This window comes from Arctopsyche grandis, chromosome 8, assembly GCF_051622035.1.
Source record: "Arctopsyche grandis isolate Sample6627 chromosome 8, ASM5162203v2, whole genome shotgun sequence".
NCBI classification, from domain to species: domain Eukaryota; kingdom Metazoa; phylum Arthropoda; class Insecta; order Trichoptera; family Hydropsychidae; genus Arctopsyche; species Arctopsyche grandis.
In genome coordinates this window covers 25058296-25079642 of record NC_135362.1, presented here as the reverse complement: position 1 = coordinate 25079642, position 21347 = coordinate 25058296, and the positions used below count along the sequence as shown (strand labels likewise).

General features: G+C 33.6%; 4 protein-coding genes across 4 annotated transcripts; all 4 read right to left on the bottom strand.

Moving 5' to 3' along the window:
• Positions 1–458: 458 nt before the first annotated feature.
• Positions 459–3586, bottom strand: LOC143915129 (zonadhesin-like). Its single transcript, XM_077435570.1, has 2 exons — positions 2399–3586; positions 459–2131 (listed from the first exon to the last, which is right to left on the bottom strand). Exons 1-2 carry the CDS (start codon positions 3567–3569, stop codon positions 2106–2108), a joined length of 1197 nt encoding a protein of 398 aa, XP_077291696.1. The 5' UTR covers positions 3570–3586; the 3' UTR covers positions 459–2105.
• A 2081-nt stretch (positions 3587–5667) lies between these two features.
• LOC143915894 (uncharacterized) lies at positions 5668–6339 on the bottom strand. The gene has a single exon (XM_077436716.1). It carries the CDS (start codon positions 6337–6339, stop codon positions 5668–5670), a length of 672 nt encoding a protein of 223 aa, XP_077292842.1.
• A 1189-nt stretch (positions 6340–7528) lies between these two features.
• On the bottom strand, positions 7529–9524 carry LOC143915133 (inducible metalloproteinase inhibitor protein-like). Its single transcript, XM_077435576.1, has 2 exons — positions 8961–9524; positions 7529–8881 (listed from the first exon to the last, which is right to left on the bottom strand). The coding sequence occupies exon 1, from the start codon at positions 9485–9487 to the stop codon at positions 8966–8968; it is 522 nt and encodes a 173-aa protein (XP_077291702.1). The 5' UTR covers positions 9488–9524; the 3' UTR covers positions 7529–8881; positions 8961–8965.
• A 6055-nt stretch (positions 9525–15579) lies between these two features.
• LOC143915893 (uncharacterized) lies at positions 15580–18330 on the bottom strand. Its single transcript, XM_077436715.1, has 3 exons — positions 17629–18330; positions 16104–16284; positions 15580–16045 (listed from the first exon to the last, which is right to left on the bottom strand). Exons 1-3 carry the CDS (start codon positions 18308–18310, stop codon positions 15580–15582), a joined length of 1329 nt encoding a protein of 442 aa, XP_077292841.1. The 5' UTR covers positions 18311–18330.
• Between the last annotated feature and the right edge of the window lie 3017 nt (positions 18331–21347).

The window sequence follows — 21347 nt, the reverse complement described above, 5'->3', positions numbered from 1 at the left end:
ACTCCAAGTGTTTGATGCAATTAAATAAATACCATTGTCGTATGTATCCTGGTTTGCAAACGCAAGCTCCTGCTAAATTGCATATGGCTGAACAATCTCCCGAATTTATGTCCTTGTGTTGTGCATTTGGTGAATGTTTGTTTTCCCTTAATTAGCCAGACTAACTGGGATTACGTGTTTTTCCATAAAGGTAAAATATATATTTTTGATTATCATTATCGAAGAAAGTGAATATGAGAGTGCTGTAATTTCGCAACCACTGTGTTAAGCAAACTGTTAGATAAACTTTGTTTGATACTGTAAACTTTATCGTGCTGACATACATACATATGTATGTATTGTTGAAGTTGCGATAAAGTAATCTCATAAAAGGCCGGTGTCAAAAGTGTCCGATATATATTAATTTTTTGTTTATTATGTGTTGTGTCTGATATTGAGAAAATAAATTAAATATGGAATTAACGCATTTTAATCAATTGCATAAATGTAGGCACATGTTTCATTATCAGAAACTTCAATTTTAGCCTTGACGATTTACAGTTTTTTTTTTTAATTCTTTCAGAAGGCTCTAAACTTATGTACATATGTATAAGAAATAAATTTGGAACCATACATTTAAAAATGTTGTAAATTTAGTACTTTATAGATAAAAACATTCGAGAGCCGTGATGTATGTATGTAGAATTTGTCTTTGTGCGATAAAGTACATACATATATAGATTAATTATTGGCTGGATATTATTTATTATTATTATTTTACATAGATATATACCAGGAAGGCTTGACAGGAGGACCCCAATGCGCCTTCCTAGACAATTAATTACAAATAATGCAGTATTTTATTATTAAATAAATCACTGTATATCTGGAAGCTGAAGAACACGAATTAACAATTAATTAATTAATTACAGAATTAATCTATTGAAACATCTATGGATTTATATTTTGTACATATTTTTTACAAATTGTACATATATTAAATAGAAGATTTGTGACAACAGGAAAGATGATTTTTGCCAATTTTAAGGAACTGTCTCAACAATGATCATATAAAATTGGCAAACTTTGATAAGAAACGATCGATTCGGAGTCACAAAACCCCCAAATATAACCAGCAGTATAGCGGATATACATACATACATACATATGTAGAGTTCTTAAAATAATGTGATATTTATAATATCAATGATATTTAATGTGCTTATGTTGTGTTGCTTTTGTTTAGCAAAAGTTAATTAGGTTAGGTTAATTCATTAGGTTATCACAATATACAATATAAACATACAATATATGTATGTATATTCATTTGAATTGTTAGTATTTACATATATAAATGGTTTTTACCTAAACAGTCAATGTAGTCAATTTGTAATATACATATGTACCTACATATGTATGTACATACATTCATTCACAGAAGCATAAGTGAGATTTGAGAAAAATATTTTGATGTTTTTTTTCATTATGGAGAACTTACAAGGTTGAAATTAAAATATTTTTAAACAGGATTTATCATTGTAGCATTTTTTGAACGAGATTAAGAATCTAATTAATTAAAATTAGCGCCATAATTCTGAAGAAATTCAATTTTTCTCAAATACGGAATAAATATTTTAAAACGTTCGAAAATTTAAATGTTTACACATCAATAGGATCAATAGGTGAGTTCAATAGCAATCAATAGGTGAGTTATTGTATATAAAAAAATGACAACCACAGTTATATTTGAAAGTGGCGGAAGTCTAATTTTCAGTTCCAAAAAACACTATTTCTGTTTGACTTAATTCAAAAATCGTTAACACTGTTTAATTCGATTAGTCCAGAATCTTGGAAAAGCAGAGTAAACGTATTACAGGCCACCGGTATTTTTAAACATTGTTAAACGCAAAACATTATATGAAGTAAAGTATAATTATATAATATTATAAATAAAAAAATGACACATTTTTATGTACATGCATGTAAACAAATGTAATTATATTCTGGAATTATCTGAATGAATTAAATGACATGTGTACATGATATAGAAGAGCATGAATTTTTCGCTACCACTTCCGTAGGCGCATAAGAAAGTTTTACTTCAAAAAGGCTCAAATGCTTTTACATCAAAGGCGAATATCGTGCTGTCCATCTGTTGGCATGATAATAGCAATCATTATAACGTATTTAATTTTTTATGTATGTATGTTTGTAAAAGTAATGTTTTATAAATACGTAAAAAAATATTTAAGAAAATGTGGTTGTCCAAATATTATGTTAACTGGGCTAGTTATTTTTTGCAAAACGTCTATATTTGTACATATATATATATATATATAGTTATGTAACGATTTAATCTCGTTGACTTTTTTTCACACTTTCATTCCCGGTCGGTTGGTTTTTGGAATTTGAATAGTACCCAGCATCGTCCAGCATTGCATCGGGAGTATGCAGTCTCCATCGGGTCTTCTTCTTACGTATCCATCTTTGCAACGACAAGCAGGCTTACAATTTTTAACAGATCTATTTACACGCCTGCCTGAGAAAAGTTCTTTGCAAGTCTTCTCGGGCAAAGCTGGACATTTTTCGTAGATTTCGTTAGATTTGCAAATTCCCTTAGACGGACACTTTTCAATCGGAATGCACTTTCCATTGTCGTCTTGCACGAAGCCTTCTTTGCAGGTGCAACCGTCCGGGATGCATATGCGAGGACACGGCCTCGGTCCATCGTCCTTGTTTTCGCAAGTCTTCGGGCAAGGATCTCCACAAGGCAGGGAAATTGCATTTGGATCAGTCTTACATTGCTTAGGGCATTCTTCAATAGGTATGCACCAGCCCGTGTGATCTCGAGCGTAGCCATCTTCGCAATAGCACATTTCAGTGCACTTTATATTCACTATGGGACATTTCTGTCCTAGTGTGGCGCACGTGGTATCGCAAGCAGAACCACACGAATAAAACTCGTTAGGTCCTGGACAAGTGGGACACTCTTCAGGTTTTATGCAAGTCCTGTTCCAGGAGCGTACGTATCTTGATTTGCACACGCATCCGAATTTGGCACAGAATTCAGGACATATTCTAGCACCTTGGTCTTTGTTTTCGCAAGTCGTAGGACACACTTCGCCGCATCGTTTGTACTCTTCGTTCGGATCTTTGCACAAGGACTTGCACTGTTCTGGTCTTACGCATTCTCCGTTGGATTCCTTTAAGTATCCCTTTCGACAGACGCAACCTGGGGAGCAGGACGTAGTTCGGTTGCATCTCGTGGTTGCATCCGGCTCGGCGCAGGTGTCGATGCAATCGGGATTGCTGCAAGATTCAAAGATTTCGTTTAGTTTACACGTGTCGCAATCAACCGGAAGTACACACACGTCTTTAGTGTTTCGCAGGTATTCATCCTTGCATGTGCATCCTGGCACCTCGCAAGATGGCTCGCAGACCCAAGACCACGTGGGCTCTCTGCAAGAGTTTTCGCAAGCGCTTCCGCAATTCGTAAGTGTCTCGTTTTCCTGGCACTTCATCGTGTTGGTGTTTTGTTGTGCTGATATTGCGACCGCGCAGAAGGCCAATGTCCACATTGACCGATACATGTTTGTTGCTCGTCTCCAACTGTAGCATGTGATTCGATGTTCTAACTTTATATAAGTGGGAATGGATTATTTTTTGCATTTTTGCAAGGATGATTGGATGAGTTGCATCTGTGTCAATATTAACGTTTTTGTCTTTGCGTGGATGATTTGCAAATTTTGACGGGTAATTTAGGTCTAGGTGAAATTTTTATCGCGGTATTACTTACCTACATAGACATATTTATTGTCATTCGAACGGTTGTTATTGATTTTGATTCAAATTCAGGGTTGGAAAGTATGTACATACGTATGTTTAAATAAATTATTGTTTTTAAATTAAATCGAAGATCATTCGGATGTGAGTTTTAAGTGACAATTGTTTTTCGTGTTTATGTAATGTATGCAAAATATGTAATTTTAAATTATCATAAATACATTCATTGGATTCACACATACATATATGTATAATACGTATGCAGAGTATATTTATTTATTTTTTATTTTATTTTTTTTATTTTTATTTTTATATACGGCCGCAAGGACCATTGAACAATAATAATATAGAACATACATAATAATAATACATAGAACAATAAAACAAAAAAACACAATATTAATATAAGAAAAGAAAAGAAAAAATGTGGGTTTTAAAACTAATTATGAGTTTAAACAATAAAATAAAATGCATTTAGCATTTGTATAAATTAGAAAAATGATGATTTAAGAAACAGTTGTAAAACTAAAGCAACCCAGTATCGAATCAATCGTTCCAGTGATTGCATATCGTTACCCTAGCTATTTCGCTGTATAATTTTTAATAGCATACCTCTAAAACGGTGACACGACAACTCGTTCACAGATTTTCCGTAAACCTAGGATGACCTCCAGGCATTACGTATACGGCCATCTCTTTTTTACCCCGTCTATTCACCAAGATCTCGTTTACTATGCCATTACGTATGCAGCCATCTCTTTCACAAACCGTCTGTTCACCGATAACAGACGGTCTGTGGAAGAGATGGCTGCATACGTAATGGCATAGTAAACGAGATCTTGGTGAACAGACGGGGTGAGAAAGAGATTGCCGTATACGTAATTCCTGGAGCGCATCCTCGGTTTACGGAAAATCTGTGAACGAGTTGTCAGGTAACCCTGTAAAACACATGCTATCCTACTTTCTCGGACAATAGAGAGGTCTATTGTTATTTTATGGCGGAAACCTGAGCGCCGCTCTTTAATCATTATTAGAGGTAGGACCGGAAACGCGCCGTCTATTGTTCCATTATTGTAAATACTTTGTAAAAAAGGTTCGGCAAACCTTTAACAATGCATTTACAACATGTGAACAATGGACAGCGCGCTCTAGGTCCGCTCTTTAATCATCATTAGAGGTAGGACCGTAAGCGTGCCGTCTATTGTTCAATTGTTGTAAATAATTTGTAAAAAAGGTTCGGCAAACCTTTAAAAATGCATTTACAACATTTCGAACAATGGACGGCCCCCTCAGCGTCCGGGCTTTAATCATCATACACTGATTGGTGAAAGTCTCTTCAATCCTCTTTATTTTCTGCTTGTTTCCAAATTTCTTTTAATATAATATTTTTCATTGATTTTTTGTGAGTTATGAATATTTTCAAATTATATTAATATATTTGCTACTTTAAGTCTATGTATTTATTCCAAGTAAGCTAGGAAAGTTTATGGGGTTAATGAAAGAAAAAACATTAAAACTGATTTTTTTATTGAATTTTTATATATGTATACATACATATATAATATGTTTGTATGTATGTATGTATTAGCAGATATAATCAGAATCGTTTGAGAGTAGAATATTATATAATATGGAAACATTTAGGTATAGAGAGTTAGCAAGGCTAAAACATTGTACGTAACTCTCCAACGTCCCACTTATTGATAGTTTGCCCTTTAAAAAGAATATAGATTTCAAAGTGAAAATAATCATTCGAGTGGTTATATTTTTTCTTATTAGCAATTTTATTCTTTTGTGTAAAAAGGTATTGGTTAATAGTAGAATCTATTTTAAATCCAATGAAAATAATCTAAACCAAAGTGTAATTAATCACCATATATTTTATGTATAGGTAAATATTATAGTTTAGCATTCTGATAAACGTATGCAAGTGCGGTTTTCATATTCCGAACGCATCACGTACCCTCTTCTACATTGGCAACCATAATCGAAGGGTTTTATATCGCACTTTGTAAATGCAGGTTGGGCGCACGTATTACCAGGACACGCGCTTGCATTCCTTACCAGTACCGTGTTGGGCTCCGTGCAACACTCCTGAGGACGAATGCACTTTTCTCTGACGTCACTTCTAATGTAACCCGGCTTGCACACGCATGTCGGGTAATAATTTACTGGATAGTCTCCAGGACCTTTTTTCCAATCGCCGTAGTACAAAGAACGACAGTCTACCTGTCTCGGATTGTCCGACACATTAAATCTGTACACTTCATTTTTGGGACAATTTGTAGTGTAGAAACATTGGTCGTAGGGCACGCAAAGTCCATAACTATTTCTGGCGTGGCCCTTTATACATTCGCATCTCGGTGTGCACCAATTCAGCGACACTCTGTCGCAAGTTTGACCTAAAGTGTCGCATGTGGTGTCACATAAGGATGCGCATCTATTGTATACTTCGTTGACTCCACAGATGACTGGTGGTGGCTCTATTGTGTTTAATTCTTGGGGTACTACTACGGGTTCTTCTAGAGAGATCGTCAGCGAGATCAGAGCGAAAAAGATCAAAGTTGTGGCGACCATTTTCGGACGATACAAGTATACAACTAGCTCTCCTTTGGTGTTTTCGATTCTTTTATACCCGAAAATTTTGTGGATAAACTTTTTCAAACAACACAGAGGTGTTTAACAAGCAACGGCTTAATAATGTGGTATTTTCATAAATTTTCGTTTGATCATATGGTGAAATGAAAATGTTTTCATTGTGTGTAATCTCATATTTATAGTGTGTATATTTGGATTCGATTCAACACTTGTGACAATAGAGTATGAGGCTCAAGCTTTAGCGATACTTTTGCGAATATTTTGAGTATCGATGTACATATGTGTACATTAAAAAACAAAAAAATAAAATAAAAACGCATTTTTAACGATACTTTTGCGAATATTTGGGGTTTCGATGTATGTATGTACATTTGTATATGTACATATGTATGTAGTATAGTTGATGACATTTGTGTTTTCAGTATTAATTTGTAAATATGGCTATATGAATTCGAGTAAAATATTTAATTTGAGTGTGATTAATAGTACGTTTTAATTTGAGTGTGATTTATGTATGTAAATATGTATTACGAGTATCATATGTATAATTTTCAATAAACATGTATATATGTATGTTATTTTGGTAACTTTGGGTACTCTTTGTGCATATGTAGAATTAAAATTAACTGTGTAATTCATAATTATTTTATTGTTTAATCATATAGTAAAATGCAAAGTTTTTCATTTGTGTAAATTTTATATTAGCATAATTATATTTATACTGTGCATATTTATTTTATTGTTTAATCGTATGTATAGCAAAATGCAAAGTTTTTCATTTGTGTAAATTTCATTCTAGCATAATTATATTTATATTGTGCTTATTGGGATTCAATTGACACTTGTTTCAATAGATTAATGAGCGACTCAAACTCTAGAAAAATTGTTGCAAATAATTATTTTTATACTAAATATCATATTTAAATTTGAATCGGCTCTAACTTTCAAACTTGGTACCTGAAATCGTTTATCATTTATTCACCAATTTATTTATTTTTTGATATCATTGAAAGTTAAAAATAAACACGGAAATATGTATCTATTGAATGGTATATAACTTACATATATTGGATGATTAAAAGTTAAACTTTAAGGGGGTATTCTAGTCTAGAGGCATGAATTGTAGGTATTTTTTGAGGTGCAATAAAAAAAAACAAAAAATATTTTTATGAGCCATTATTTTACCAAATATTTATTAATGTTTGAAGAATACATAAAAAAAATCACAGAAAAAAATAAATTCTATAAAGTTATAAGGTAATGAAGTGAGGGGTCTCAAAAAAATGGCGCGCCCTGGTTGACACGATTGCAACCCTCCTAGTAATCTGATATAAAAAAAAAACAAATTAATTCTTAATCAAAACAAATGCTGCAATCTACGGAAAAGCCAGCCGCTATTTTTTTCGCAAAATAGCGGCTGTCTGAAATGAAAAGACAATTTTGATCAGTTTTTTTGACTTTTCTGAATTTTTTAAAAATAGTAAAAATTTTAATTTTATTATAGTTCTAGTTCGTGCGATAATGTATAGAGAAAGCTCACACCAGATTTCAAGTAAATTGGTTCTGTAGAACTTGAGATATCATGTCAACCGTCTCGAAAAACGCGTTTAAAGTTTCGGGTAAAGTTACGCGCCGGTTAGATGCCACGTTACTAAAACAGCTATATCTCCGAAAATAATTTGAATTTAGAAAAACCCTCTTAATGACATATTCTTAAAGGTTTAAGATTTGAAAATATGAAAAAAAATCGAATTTATAGACTAGTATACCCCCTTATTTGAAATATTTAATGATTTAAGTTTGAAGGGTTAACTTCTTGGTTGACGGTAAGAACAGCAAGTAGATTTAAAGAGTTGGATAAAAAAAATATGAAAAAATTTATTTTCTTGAGATGAAATTATATTTGCGAGATGAAATCATAATATATTTTATTAATTAAAATATTGAAAACATGTCACAATAAAATTTATACTTATAAAATCAATAAAACGACAACTACAATGCTCAACTATAAAGAAAACTTCAGTCTCAGTCTTAAAGAATGGGATAAAATAGGATTAACAATGTTTGAAATCATTTATGCTAAAATGCTTGCATTTAAAAATATTTACTGTCTTTTTGTTTGGTTTGGCTTAGCAGTTTGGCTTAGTGATAGCGTATATATTTAGCATCACTGAGGTCATAGGTTCGTGTCCTCGCCACTGCTGGTTAGATTTGGGGGTTTTGTGACTCCAAATGGATCGTTTCTCTATCAGAGTTTGCCAATTTTATCTGATCATTGCTGAAACGGTTCCTGAAAATTGGTATTAAATATAATCCTGTTGTCACAAAAAATCTGCCTGTGTATAATTTGTATTAATTATACACAGTAATCTGAAATCCATAGATGTCACTATGATTATTATTTCTGATTAATTGTTATATTCTATATATTCTGATTGTATATGTATGTATTACTGTATTTCTGATTTCTGATTGTTTATGTATTTCATTAACGTACACCCGTCGCATTGGAGCAAATCTGTAATGGCGAGTGTGTATTGATTTGTGACAATAAAATAAAATAAAATAAAATATTATATAATATAATGTTAAAATACAATTTCTAATCTTCAGGATCTGGTTTAACATTTTTACATTCGCTCAAAGGTATACACCCGTAACTGCCTTCGCTTTTCCTTACATGTCCTTCTATACATTGACATCCCCATTCTTTGCCCACAAGATCACATTTGGAAAATTCTGGCTGTTGACAGGTATTTCCCGGACAGGGGTTGGGATAATGGACCATAATCGTGTTATTTTGATAGCAAATGCAATTTTTCGGACGGATGCAATTCAACCTTATCCCAGATCTGACGTAGCCTCGTCTGCATCTGCATGCTGGGATGTAAGTCGGGACCTCATCTTCGCCGCACCTGTTCGCTTCATTGATAAGGTTGGAACACGTCGCCTGTCTCGGACAAGATGGAATTCGCATATCGTATACTTCGTTCTTCGGACAGATTGTGTTACCGGGACAGTATTTAGTCGGTATGCAGACGCCTCTGTAATCTCTGGCGAATCCTTGTTTGCATCTGCACTTGCTTACACACACATAAGAAATTATCATCGTAATCGAATTCATGTTGAGTGTCTAATGTGAGACGTGGCTTACGATTATCTTATTTCGTTCCAGCACAGATGCTTATAAATCATCGTCTTTGTTTGTAAGCGCGGTGCTGTTCAAAAGTTGTATGATTGATTTTGAAGTTTTGCTTTTTTAGCGAGGGGATTATATTTATGTATGTATGTATAACCAGCGACGTGGACTAGTGGTGAGCATATAATGCTTTTGGGCAGTGTCACGGGTTCGATTCCCACTAGAGTGCCGCTGTTGGCCAGACCTTGGATTGTTACTCGAGGTAAATCGTTTATTATCCTGTTCGCATCCAGCCGTTGGCGACCACCTCGTCGATTATTTGCAGATATTCGCAGCGGTCTTCAGCGGCTCGAAACAGATCTTCAGCGCTCATATCTGTCCACATACGCATGTTTCGAAGCCAAGACAATTTCTTCCTGATAATCCATTTTCTACCTTATATTTTTCCATGGTTATCAAACGGAGAAATTCGTATTTTGGTCCTCGTATCATGTGTCCGCGGTACTCCGTCTTTCTCCGCTTGATAACAGAAACAAGTTCCCTGCCCCTCCCAATCATGCTGAGGACAGCTTCATTTGATACTCATTAATTTCATTTATTATCAGAGTTTGCAAATTTTTCTGATTTTCATTGAAACGGTTCCTGTAAAATTGGCATCTCCTTTCCTATCTCTCTTGCTAATCTCAAGCTATTCAGCGTTTTGAGGTTCGCCAATTTCATTATAAAATGCTGCAAACATTTCTCCATAGATGTCACTGTGGATGTTTGTATGAATTCGCAATGTATAAAATGCTTATATATTGTATTGATTGATTGACGCTTTGCAGCTATCTGCAAAGGCGAGGTTACATGTCCTATGAAATAAAATAAAATAAAATATCTGGACCAGATATTTTATTTTATTTATTTAAAAAAAATCAATACCACAGAGACTTGACAGGTTGCCCCAAAGCGTCAATGTGATTATAATACAAATAATAAAAATCATAAAAATTATAAAAAAAACATCATAAAAAATAATAAAAATCATAAATAAAAAAAACATCATAAAAAAATAATAAAAATCAAGTAAAAAATATGTACACAAAAAAAAACAAAGAAATAAGATTGAAAAATTTATATCGTGCTATTTAGGATGTGTTCCACTAACTCAACATAACTGCATCGAATAGGTCCAAGTAATGTGCCAGTAAGTTAAGGAGTCGAACAGCTCTCGAGAGGGGGGAGTTCATGAGCACGTTTGATTTAGCCCTAATTGGCAAAAATATATCATGTTTTCTTAAAACTCTATGATTTTCCGGGGCCCAGAATTTTAGTTTCTCCAGGATAGCGGGATTGTGAATCTCTCCTCTAAGTAATTTTACGAAATGTTTCCCAAGAAATAAATCTCTTCTCTTTGCCAGGGAGTTGAAACCCAAAGATCCCAAGACAAAGGCACTAGGGAACAGATATGGATAAAATCCAAATGTCTTCAGATATAAAAATCTAAGGAATTTCCTTTGGACTCGTTCCAACATTAGAGAGTAACGAAGTTGATAGGGAGACCATATAATGGAGCCAAACTCGAGCACACTGCGAACTAATGTACAATATAAGAGACGAATTGCAGTGAGCCCTAGTTCGGACGAATTACGGATTACGAATCCAAGGATTTTTGTTGCCCTATCACAGATATTCTCAATGTGAATGTTGAAACTCCAACTATTTTCGAAGACTATTCCCAGATCAGATATAAATAATTCTCTCTGAAGAAGAGAATCATGAAATTTATACGGATATTTAATAGGAGAACGAGAACGAGAGTAAGAAATGATCCGACACTTTAGGATATTGAAGGGAAGTTTATTAACATTAGCCCATTCATAAATAGAATTCAAATCCTCTTGTAAATAAAGAGCGTCAGGTAAATCAATTATTCTCTTATAGATTTTCAAGTCATCCGCATATAATACAAATTTAGAATGGTGAATAGAAGATTGAATAAGGATATGAAACGAAAAGCTTTAGGGCGAAACTGGGTGGTATGGGATATCTCGTACCTGGCTTGTAAATAGTTGTTGTTCCGTGACCGTAAACAGTGGTTGTTCTCCAAACCGAATTCGGGTGTAGTTGCACGTGCAGAATGCATATGTTTGGGAGGTCGCACGTGTATACATATCCATATGCAACCGACAAATATTTCCTACATTTCTTCAAATATGGGATCGTTATCGATCACTGTCAAGCAAGGATAAAATATCACCAAAAACACTCGAGGGGGTGATTTTTGGGACTGTTTACCATGTACGTATATGGCCTAGGGCTGCTGCGTTTGTGCTCATGTTTAAAAGTATGTATGTATTATTGCGTCGGGGTGGGTGGGTTCAGGATCCAAATGAAAGGCCAAAGTCGCTCCACAGCATTTATTCAACGATTCAGGAAGTCCAAATGAGATCATCGCTCACTCCAGAATAATCTGATCTACCGTGTGTACTTCCTTATAAAAGAAAAGTTGCACAGCATAGCTTCCCCAATCCATTAATGTGTCTTGCACTTGCACTTGCCCAGGTCAGTGAGAAGTTAGCGTTTTCTTTGTCCAGACACATACTTTCCGTTAGCCTAGTCCGGGGTTTATATTGTTCACCCACGAATGCACCTAGACAGTGGATACTTACTTCCATGTTCCCACGTTACAGTGTCGAAAAAACACGTACCACATACCACTCGGTGTGTTTTCGCCCTTAGTCTAATGAGACAAATATTGGTTGTTTTAAAAAGTTCGAAAACTTCCGCTTGGCGTCTGATGTTTAGTTAGAATGGAAGGGATGAAAAATTTCGCGGAAGGAGGAATATTTGGATAATTTCAAATTCTATTTTTAATAAGCTTCCATTTGCCTACACTACCAATTTAAAAGTTAACACTTCTACATATGTTACTTACTCGATTTTTCAATCGCCTAATTCATTTTGTAACGAATGTATTGTAAACGTGGCAAAAACAGCATGTAAGAAATTTTTCATTGGGATGTGATGAATTTTAAATATAAATCTGTCATAGTGGTATTTTATAGTCATACTTCAGTAGTACCTACATATGTTTGTACAGGAATTATATTTATCCTTTTAGCAACAGATGCAACTAAACATATGTAAGTATGTATGCACCGTGTTTGAACATCCATTATCTATCGTTTGGACAAATGGCCAAATGTAAAGTTTTTCGTTGTGTGCTAATTTCATATTACTGATACATATTTATTTTGTGCATATTATGATTGACACTTGTGTCAAGAAAACACGAGATTGGGGTTCAAACTCTAGTGAAGCTCTCGCGAATATTTAGATCATTTTAAAATCTAATGAAATAAATTGGTTATATTATGTATATAATATTACATATATTATATACATAATATAAGCCAGCAGTTTGGCTTAGTGATTGCGTATATATTTAGCATCACTGAGGTCATAGGTTCGTGTCCTCGCCACTGCTGGTTAGATTTGGGGGTTTTGTGACTCCAAATCGATCGTTTCTCTATCAGAGTTTGCCAATTTTATCTGATCATTGATGAAACGGTTCCTGAAAATTGGTATTAAAAAATCTAATCCTGTTGTCACAAAAATCTGCCTGTGTATAATTTGTATTAATTATACACAGTAATCTGAAATCCATAGATGTCACTATGATTATTATTTCTGATTAATTGTTATATTCTATATATTATGATTCTATATGTATGTATTACTGTATTTCTGATTTCTGATTGTTTATGTATTTCATTAACGTACACCCGTCGCATTGGAGCAAATCTGTAATGGCGAGTGTGTATTGATTTGTGACAATAAATAAAATAAAATATATGTTGTAATTGGCACCATAAAATTTTTTTTCGTTCATCAACTTCTGTTTTTTTTGTTTTTCCTCAAACTACTTCGACGCATTGATTTAGTTAGTTGATTTTTTTTCTTGGAAATTTGAGATGTTGCTGCGTCATTAATCTGTGTTGTAAAACTTCAACGAGATTAATATTTAACAAACCTCATTTTCCTTAAGTGTTCCGTAAAAGTGTTTTTATATAAATACATTTTTTATTTATTTTATAAATAACAATATATGAATGTACTTATTGTTATCTTATCAATTGATACAAAAAAACTGTTGGTCATAAGTTACCTGATTGATTTTATCGTTTTTGAATTGGAATGTATGCTGTTGTGGATGACCGTATACATGATCCAAAATCGAGATGAATATTGGATATTCTCACATTAGTGTGTGATTCGATCTCACTTATGTACGTGCAGAGATCTATAAAATTTCATAATATAGCCATCAGCATGGACTAGTGGTTTGCTTATATGTAATACTTTCGAAGAGAGTGTCACGGGTTCGAGTCCTACTTTGTTGCTACTGTTCAGACCTCGGTTTGTGACTCCAGGTTTATTAGAGTTTGCTAATTTTTCTGATTTTCATTGAAACGGTTCCTGCAAAATTGGCATTCCTTACCTTTTATCTCCTGCAAATCTTGAGCTATTTAGCGTTTCAAGGTTCGCCTGTTTGTAATAAAAAATGCTGCAAAAGTTTTTTTCCATAGATGTCTCTGCGGATGATTATCCTATGAAATTCGTATTGTATAAATATAAATGCTTATATTGATCGTATTGTATAAAATGCTTGCAATGTTTGACCATAGATGTCATGTATAATGTAAAAATATATAATATTATTTTTTTATATATATAATTTTGTGTTTCTTGATTTGTATATGTAGTACAATCGTTGCAATGGAGCGATCTGTAAGACGAGTGTACATAATTATTGGAATAAAACAATAAAAATAAAATAGTTTAAAACCATTTATCGCTCGAATTAGTACGTACAGTAAAAAAAATATTGAGATAGAAAACCAATCCTTGCAAACGCATTGAAATATAAATCCAGTCCGATGTCTACATAGTAGTGCTTGAGAAAAAAAAGAGTTTTAAATATATGTTGAATTAATATTTACCTTTATAGTAAAAGCAGCTGTATTTTTTGCATTGTAAATACGACTTTACATTTTATGTAAATATTTTTATTTTATTTATCGTACATATAAATGGTCTATTGCCGTATAACTACATATTTATTGTACATATGTGCATATAAGCTGGCGTTGCTCGGGCGAATGAAAGTTAAGTACTCCAATCGCTTTCACAACACTTTTCAAGTACTGAAATCGATTTTCTAAATATTAACCTTGAGTTTCGATGACGAATTGTTTTGTAGTTTTTCACAAGAAACCACTTGATTTATACTTGATACTTTTATTAATGTCACATTTACGAGTATAATCTTTAATGAAGTCTGATTATTTCAACAGTATTTCGTTTAATGCCATTATTAATTGTATACCATTACAAATACCGTAGAAAACCGTAGAATTAGATAGGTACATTGGTTAAGCAAACTTGATCGGCATTGCTCGGGCGTTTTAATATGGGAGCCTTTAAATCTGGGCTCCGAGTTTTTTCTAAACATGCTCGTGGCCTATTTTAGGCTATCGTGAGATAGTATACTACATTTTGGTCGTCAACATATTAATTATTTTATTATAAATGTCTGAAAAGTATTTTATATATATTTTTTGTAATAAACAAACTAAACACACTTGATCGGCATTGCTCGGGCGTTTTTATATGGGAGCCCTTAGATCTGGGCTCCGAGTTTTTTCTAAACACGCTCGTGGTCTATTTTAGGCTATTGTGAGGTAGTATACTACATTTTGGTCGTCAACATATTAATTTTTGTATTATAAATGTCTGAAAAGTATTTTATATACATATATTATTTGTAATAAAATAAAAGTTTAAAAGAAAGAACTCTAAAAAATTAGTTAATAATTGTATTTTAGAACCAGAAAACAAATATAATTATACATCCATATGCACTTATAATTAAATCATACGAAAGCTTGATGAAAATTTTACTTAAAACATTAATAAAAATATATGGTTGATAATAATTTATAAATAATTATATAAAGTGTTGTTCAAAAAATTTTTTTTTCATATTTTCTTCCAAATTATACATGCATATATGCATAATTTAATTATTTTTAATCAAGTGCCGCTGTATCATTTTTACATCCACTTAAGTGTATGCATCCAAAACTGTCTTCAAATTCCCTTACATGTCCTACTTTACATTGACAGCCCCATTTCTTTTCCGCGAGATCACATTTGGAAAATTCTGGCTGCTGACAAGTATTTCCCGGACAGGGATTAGGATTCTGCACCAGAATCATGTTTGGTTCCGAGCAACACTCCTGAGGCCGCGTGCACTTGTACCTTGTTCCCAATCTGATGAAGCCACGTCTGCATCTGCATCCCGGGATGTAAGTCGGGATCTCATCTTTGCCGCATGTGTCCACTTTGTTGATGAGATCATCGCAAGTCATCTGTTGCGGACACGACGGGATTCGCATATCATACACTTCGTTCTCGGGACAGATTGTGTTACCTGGACAGTACTTAGCAGGTATGCAAACGTCTGTGTAATCTCTGGCGAATCCTACTTTGCATCTGCACATGTTTACACAATGGAAATTATAAATACCGCATCGTTGTCCCAATGAGAAACATTCGGTGTCGCAGGCCGAACCACACGTGTATTCCTCGTTGATTCCGCAGGTGATTGCAGATGCTGATTTTTCTGATGAATACCTTTGTAGTGGTCTTTCGGCGATACTCACGGCGACTATACTCAGAAGTATTAGCGGTTTCGAATACATTTTGATATTTTAGACGCAACTCACGATTGACTGTTTTTTTTCGAGTCCATGATTATAAATTGTCGGCTTTGTTTGTGTAAGTGGTGTTTTGGAAAAGTTGTGTGATTTATTTTTAAAGTTTTGACTTTTTTAGCGAGGGGAGTAAGTCTAGACCGGATGTGAAACGAAAAGCTTGGTCAGTTACAGTGGCGACGCTTTTCGGTTGTTTTGGAAAGCTCGACAACTTTCGCTTGGCCATTGACGTGAATAATTTTTTTTTCTTCATATTATTACATTGCAATTCTTCTCCAAATTAGTTCGCCAAGTTCGAATGGATAAAACTCTAATTAGGCTTATTTTTATCGCTAGGATTCGAGCTTAGGCTTGTAAATATTTTAGTACTTTATCTATGTACGTAGTAACAATAGATGAAGTTTTGTGATCATGCTGAAATTCTAAATCGAGATTTTGACTGATTCGAACTCAGAATCGATCACTGATCACGATTTTATGATCTAGAAAAAAATATGTGTGTGTGTGTGTGTATCTGTGTGTTTTGGGGATTTTTTGAACACCGTTAGTCCTATCGAACTGAAACTTAGTGTTGGTTACTGAAATTCTTATGGACATGACGTAAATTTTTTTCAATTTTTTTAGTTGATCGCAAATTGTACCTCTCCTTATAGGTCTCCCAAGAAAATTTAATATAAAAACAAATGAATATTTACTATTATATTCGCCACGTTTACGCTGTTTATATTACAAACACTGAGCGAAGCCGGGTAAAACAACTAGTATTTAATAAAGAAATAAATGGTTATATGTATTTTTGTGGAAATGGTTTCGTGCAATGAGTTCTTTAAAGGATTTTTAACAACTTTTCGCGTCTTGAGTCATCTTCGGTTCGAAAACGATATAATGTTAATAGCTTGTGATTAGTGTTAATAGACAAAATAGTGATAATAGACAAAATAAGTGCTAAAATGGTACCCGAAAGAATGCAAAACGGTTTAAAGAAGACTGCGGGGAAGATGGGTAGATTGCGAGTGAGAGTTGCGCAAAACAGAGACGAGTGGAAGCGGGTTGGAAAGGCCTTCGTCCAGCAGTGTATGATGTATGACTGTAGGTAATGATGCTGATACATATGTTTCAAGTAATCAAATATATGGAATTTTTTAAATATTATTTTTCGTAGTAAAACATTAAAAATATTGTGTAGTCAAAATATTTAATAATAATATTACAATATAATCCAATTATATAGCGAATTTGTTCAAATTTTTATTTTGAATGCTGGAAAATGAAACAGATTTGATTATGAATAATTGCTTATGTTTTTAATAAGTCAAAATTATTTAAAGCAGCTCAAGTAATTTTATTTTATTGTGCACTTCTATTGATCAATCGGATTCGTCGTAACATTTTTACATGCACTTAAAGATATGCAATTATAGCTATCTTCACTTTCCTTTACGTATCCCTTTTTACACTGACATCCCCACTCTTTGCCCAAAGCTAGGCATTTGGAAAACTTTGGCTGTTGACAGGTATTTCCCGGGCAAGGATTGGGATTTTGCACCAGAACCGTGTTCGGTTCCGTGCAACACTCTTTCGGTCGCACGCACTTCAACCGTATACCAGATCTGATGTAACCACGTCTGCATCTGCATCCCGGGATGTAAGTCGGGACCTCATCTTCGCCGCACATGTACGCGTTATAGATAAGGCTGGAACACGTTGTCTGGCTCGGACAAGATGGAATTCGCATATCGTATACTTCGTTCTTCGGACAGATTGTGTTACCGGGACAGTATATAGTCGGTATGCAGACGTCTCTGTAGTCTCTGGCGAATCCTTGTCTGCATCTGCACTTGTCTACGCACACGTAGGTGTAAATTCCACACTCTTGTCCCAAAGTGGCACATTCGGTGTCGCAGGCTGATCCGCACGTATATTCTTCGTTGATTCCGCAGGTGATTGGAGATGATATTGGTGTAATCGGTTCTATAGGTAGAGTTGGTTCGTCTGCCATAGTCATGGCGACTATACCCAAAAGTATAACCGTTGTCGGATTCATGTTCAGTGTCTAGTGCGAAACGTGGCTCACGATTGTGTGATTTTTTTTCGCGCCAATGCTTATTTATAATCGAGTCGTTTTTTTAACTTTATTTTATGTATGTGTGATTCGTGTAAAAGTTGTGTGATCGATTTTTACTTTTTTCATTGGTTGTTTTGTGTTTTAATATCTTAAGATAATTATTCTACAGTGGTTGTCTTTTGTACTTTCATAAGAAAAATATGTCGATGTATTTATTATTTAATATATATTATTCATTATATAATGTCTTTATGTATGGATGTTATGCAGAGTATGAAATTTGAAACTTATTTAGAAGCTAGTAAAAGAACAGAAAAAAATCGTTCTCATAAATTATTTACTATACCGCATACAATTCTTGCCCATACACTACACTGCATACATTTTTGTTATTGTTTGAATCAATATTTGTATGTATGTATATTAAATGAAAATAAACACCTGTTAAAACGCATGAATTACGCATTTTTTGTTTACATTTATCGCTATTTTATCGCTTTTTGCTTCTTATCTTGACGGTAGAAGTCAGTATGTAGTAAGGCTTCCAATCCCGGGATCCCGGTGTTTTCTGGTACCGTGAATCTAGTCTGAATACCGGGATTACGGTGCTGGCAGAAATTATTATTTTTACAAAAATAATATGGGAAAAACATAAAACATCATTATACAGGATGTCCGGTAGGTCGATGCAAAGCCTTGAAGGGTTGATAGCTTACATAATTTCCAACATTTCGAGCCACACATACCTCAGTCCAAAGTCTTCCGGTTTTTTTTTTATTGCATTTTTAAAGATTTTTAGTAAAAACACCAAAATCTCACAGTTAATTGCTAATACTGCCCAAGTTAAAAGAGGTATGTTAGTCAGTTATTATTTTTTTGTTTGTCTAATGTTTATTCAATCAAATAAAAAAAAAATACAATCATCTGTGTCAACAGAAAAAAATAATAGAAGCACCATCAGTTTTTAAAAATTTGTCAAGTTGGAAAAATCTGATATTTTTTTGTATATAAAAAAATAACAAAAATTATTTTAAGAGGTAAAACCTTTATAAAAACATGGCTATTTATTGTCCTTTCTTTTAAGATATCACTCATTCAGATGTTTTGCGAATTATCAGAATTAAGGTGTAAAACCTAATCGAGGAAGCGCGCCGAACAAAGGCCGTCATTCACAAGCGACTTTAATGTTATCATCTAATATCAAATAAAACAAAAGTTTTGATAAAACTATTTATTGTTTATGTTCAAATACCGATTTCAAATGCTTACTAGAGTCGTTCGTCTCATTTCCATGATGGTAATTTTGGGTTTTATCTCTTCTTCATGGTTTTAGAATTTGGTAGAATTAATTTATTAGAAAAAGTTCACAAAAAATTCTGTCGGTTTCTCTATTATAAAATGTATGGATATTTCTTTTGGTTATATCCAAGCAGATTTATTTTGGGAATGATGGGGTAAGTGAGTCTAGAATCCCGTCGTCGTATTTTATTATGTTCCTAGTTCTTCGTGGAAATATTTTTAATCCACCAATTCTTAGCGAATCCACTTTCTATTAACCTGAAAATTATTTTAGAATAAGCAGACGTGTTCTGTTTTCGGCAATTTTATCGAAAATTAACATTACTTTAATTACTCTTATATTCACAGCCATAGATAGGGCTTTTTAACCATATAGAATATCAGACGGACATTGACATATTTAATGTTACTTTTGGTCGGTTTATAGGATCCATTCAGAATATTGTGTTTCCTTAATTTTTACTATCTTTTCTGATTTTATTTTTTCTTTTATTGTTAATTTTATATTATAAGATTTCACTATACGTTTTTATAATGTAATTTACTTAAATGGGTTTTACCTGTATAAACAAATAAAATAAATATATAGACGTTTGTACATACATATTTCAAGGGGATGATTTAATCATTTGTTTGTTCAGATTTTTTTAATACATTAATTACACTGAGCAACAAAAAAAAAATACCAGAGCGGAGACTAGCCAATTTTTACTAAGTTTGATCCACTGAATTCGAATATGATATTGATTTTTGTTGGTGGGCGATCGTTAACGAGATATGAGCGTTTAAAAAAATCCGCGATTTTTACAGTTTTTTGGCTTTTGCGGTCTTTAACTCAAAATTTAGAATTGTTATGCTCAAAGTGAGTATTGGAATCAATAGTCAGATATTTTTCCTATTAATTGTTATATTTCATTGCTTTAAAATACTTCTAATTAATTGTCTAGCGAATTTTAAAAGTCAAAAATATATTTTTTTTTCCGTGCTATTTTTCATTTATTTGGCAAATTTTTTATTTCACCACGTTTATAAGGATTGGTTTTCTATCTTAATGTTTTATCTAAACGTACTAACTAAAGCGGTAATTGCAATTTAAATGTTTTCTTTGTATATATGGTTGTATCGCGTAATATGTTAGGTGCAAGCGAGATGGCATATAATCCACCTCACAGAGTACAGCGGTCGGACCATTTAGTCGATTTTCCGACATCGTATTTCTTAAATATGTTTTTTGTCATCGTAGTGTGGAGAAGCTCCGTTCACTTGTGGGTATTGTCACCGGAAGTGTTGCTAGAATTTTTAGAAGTATGTAAATATTGAAGGATTGCAAATTTCAATTGCAGCTAGTGCGTTTTTTGGTCGATTTTCTCTAATACTTATATATTGCCACCACATTTCCAACTCTTCAGTTAGAATGCAAGGCCCACAAAATATATCTTGGTTGTAAATTTCCCCCGAAGTCTTTATCTTATTTTTTAAAACACTTGATGGTTGAGAGCTTTTTCCATCAGGAAGCAAACATTGGAAATTTTCAAGTATATGTTTACGTCCTAAAAATCTGTCTTGGATTTGGGATAGAAAACTATCCAAAAATGGTACAAATGATCAATTACGACAGGAGTGGGATATTTTGCCGCCGACTGCACTCCGCCAAGGGGGGGGGGGGTCCAGACCCCCTGGACCCTCCCCTTCGCTACGCCACTGACGCTGTGTATAA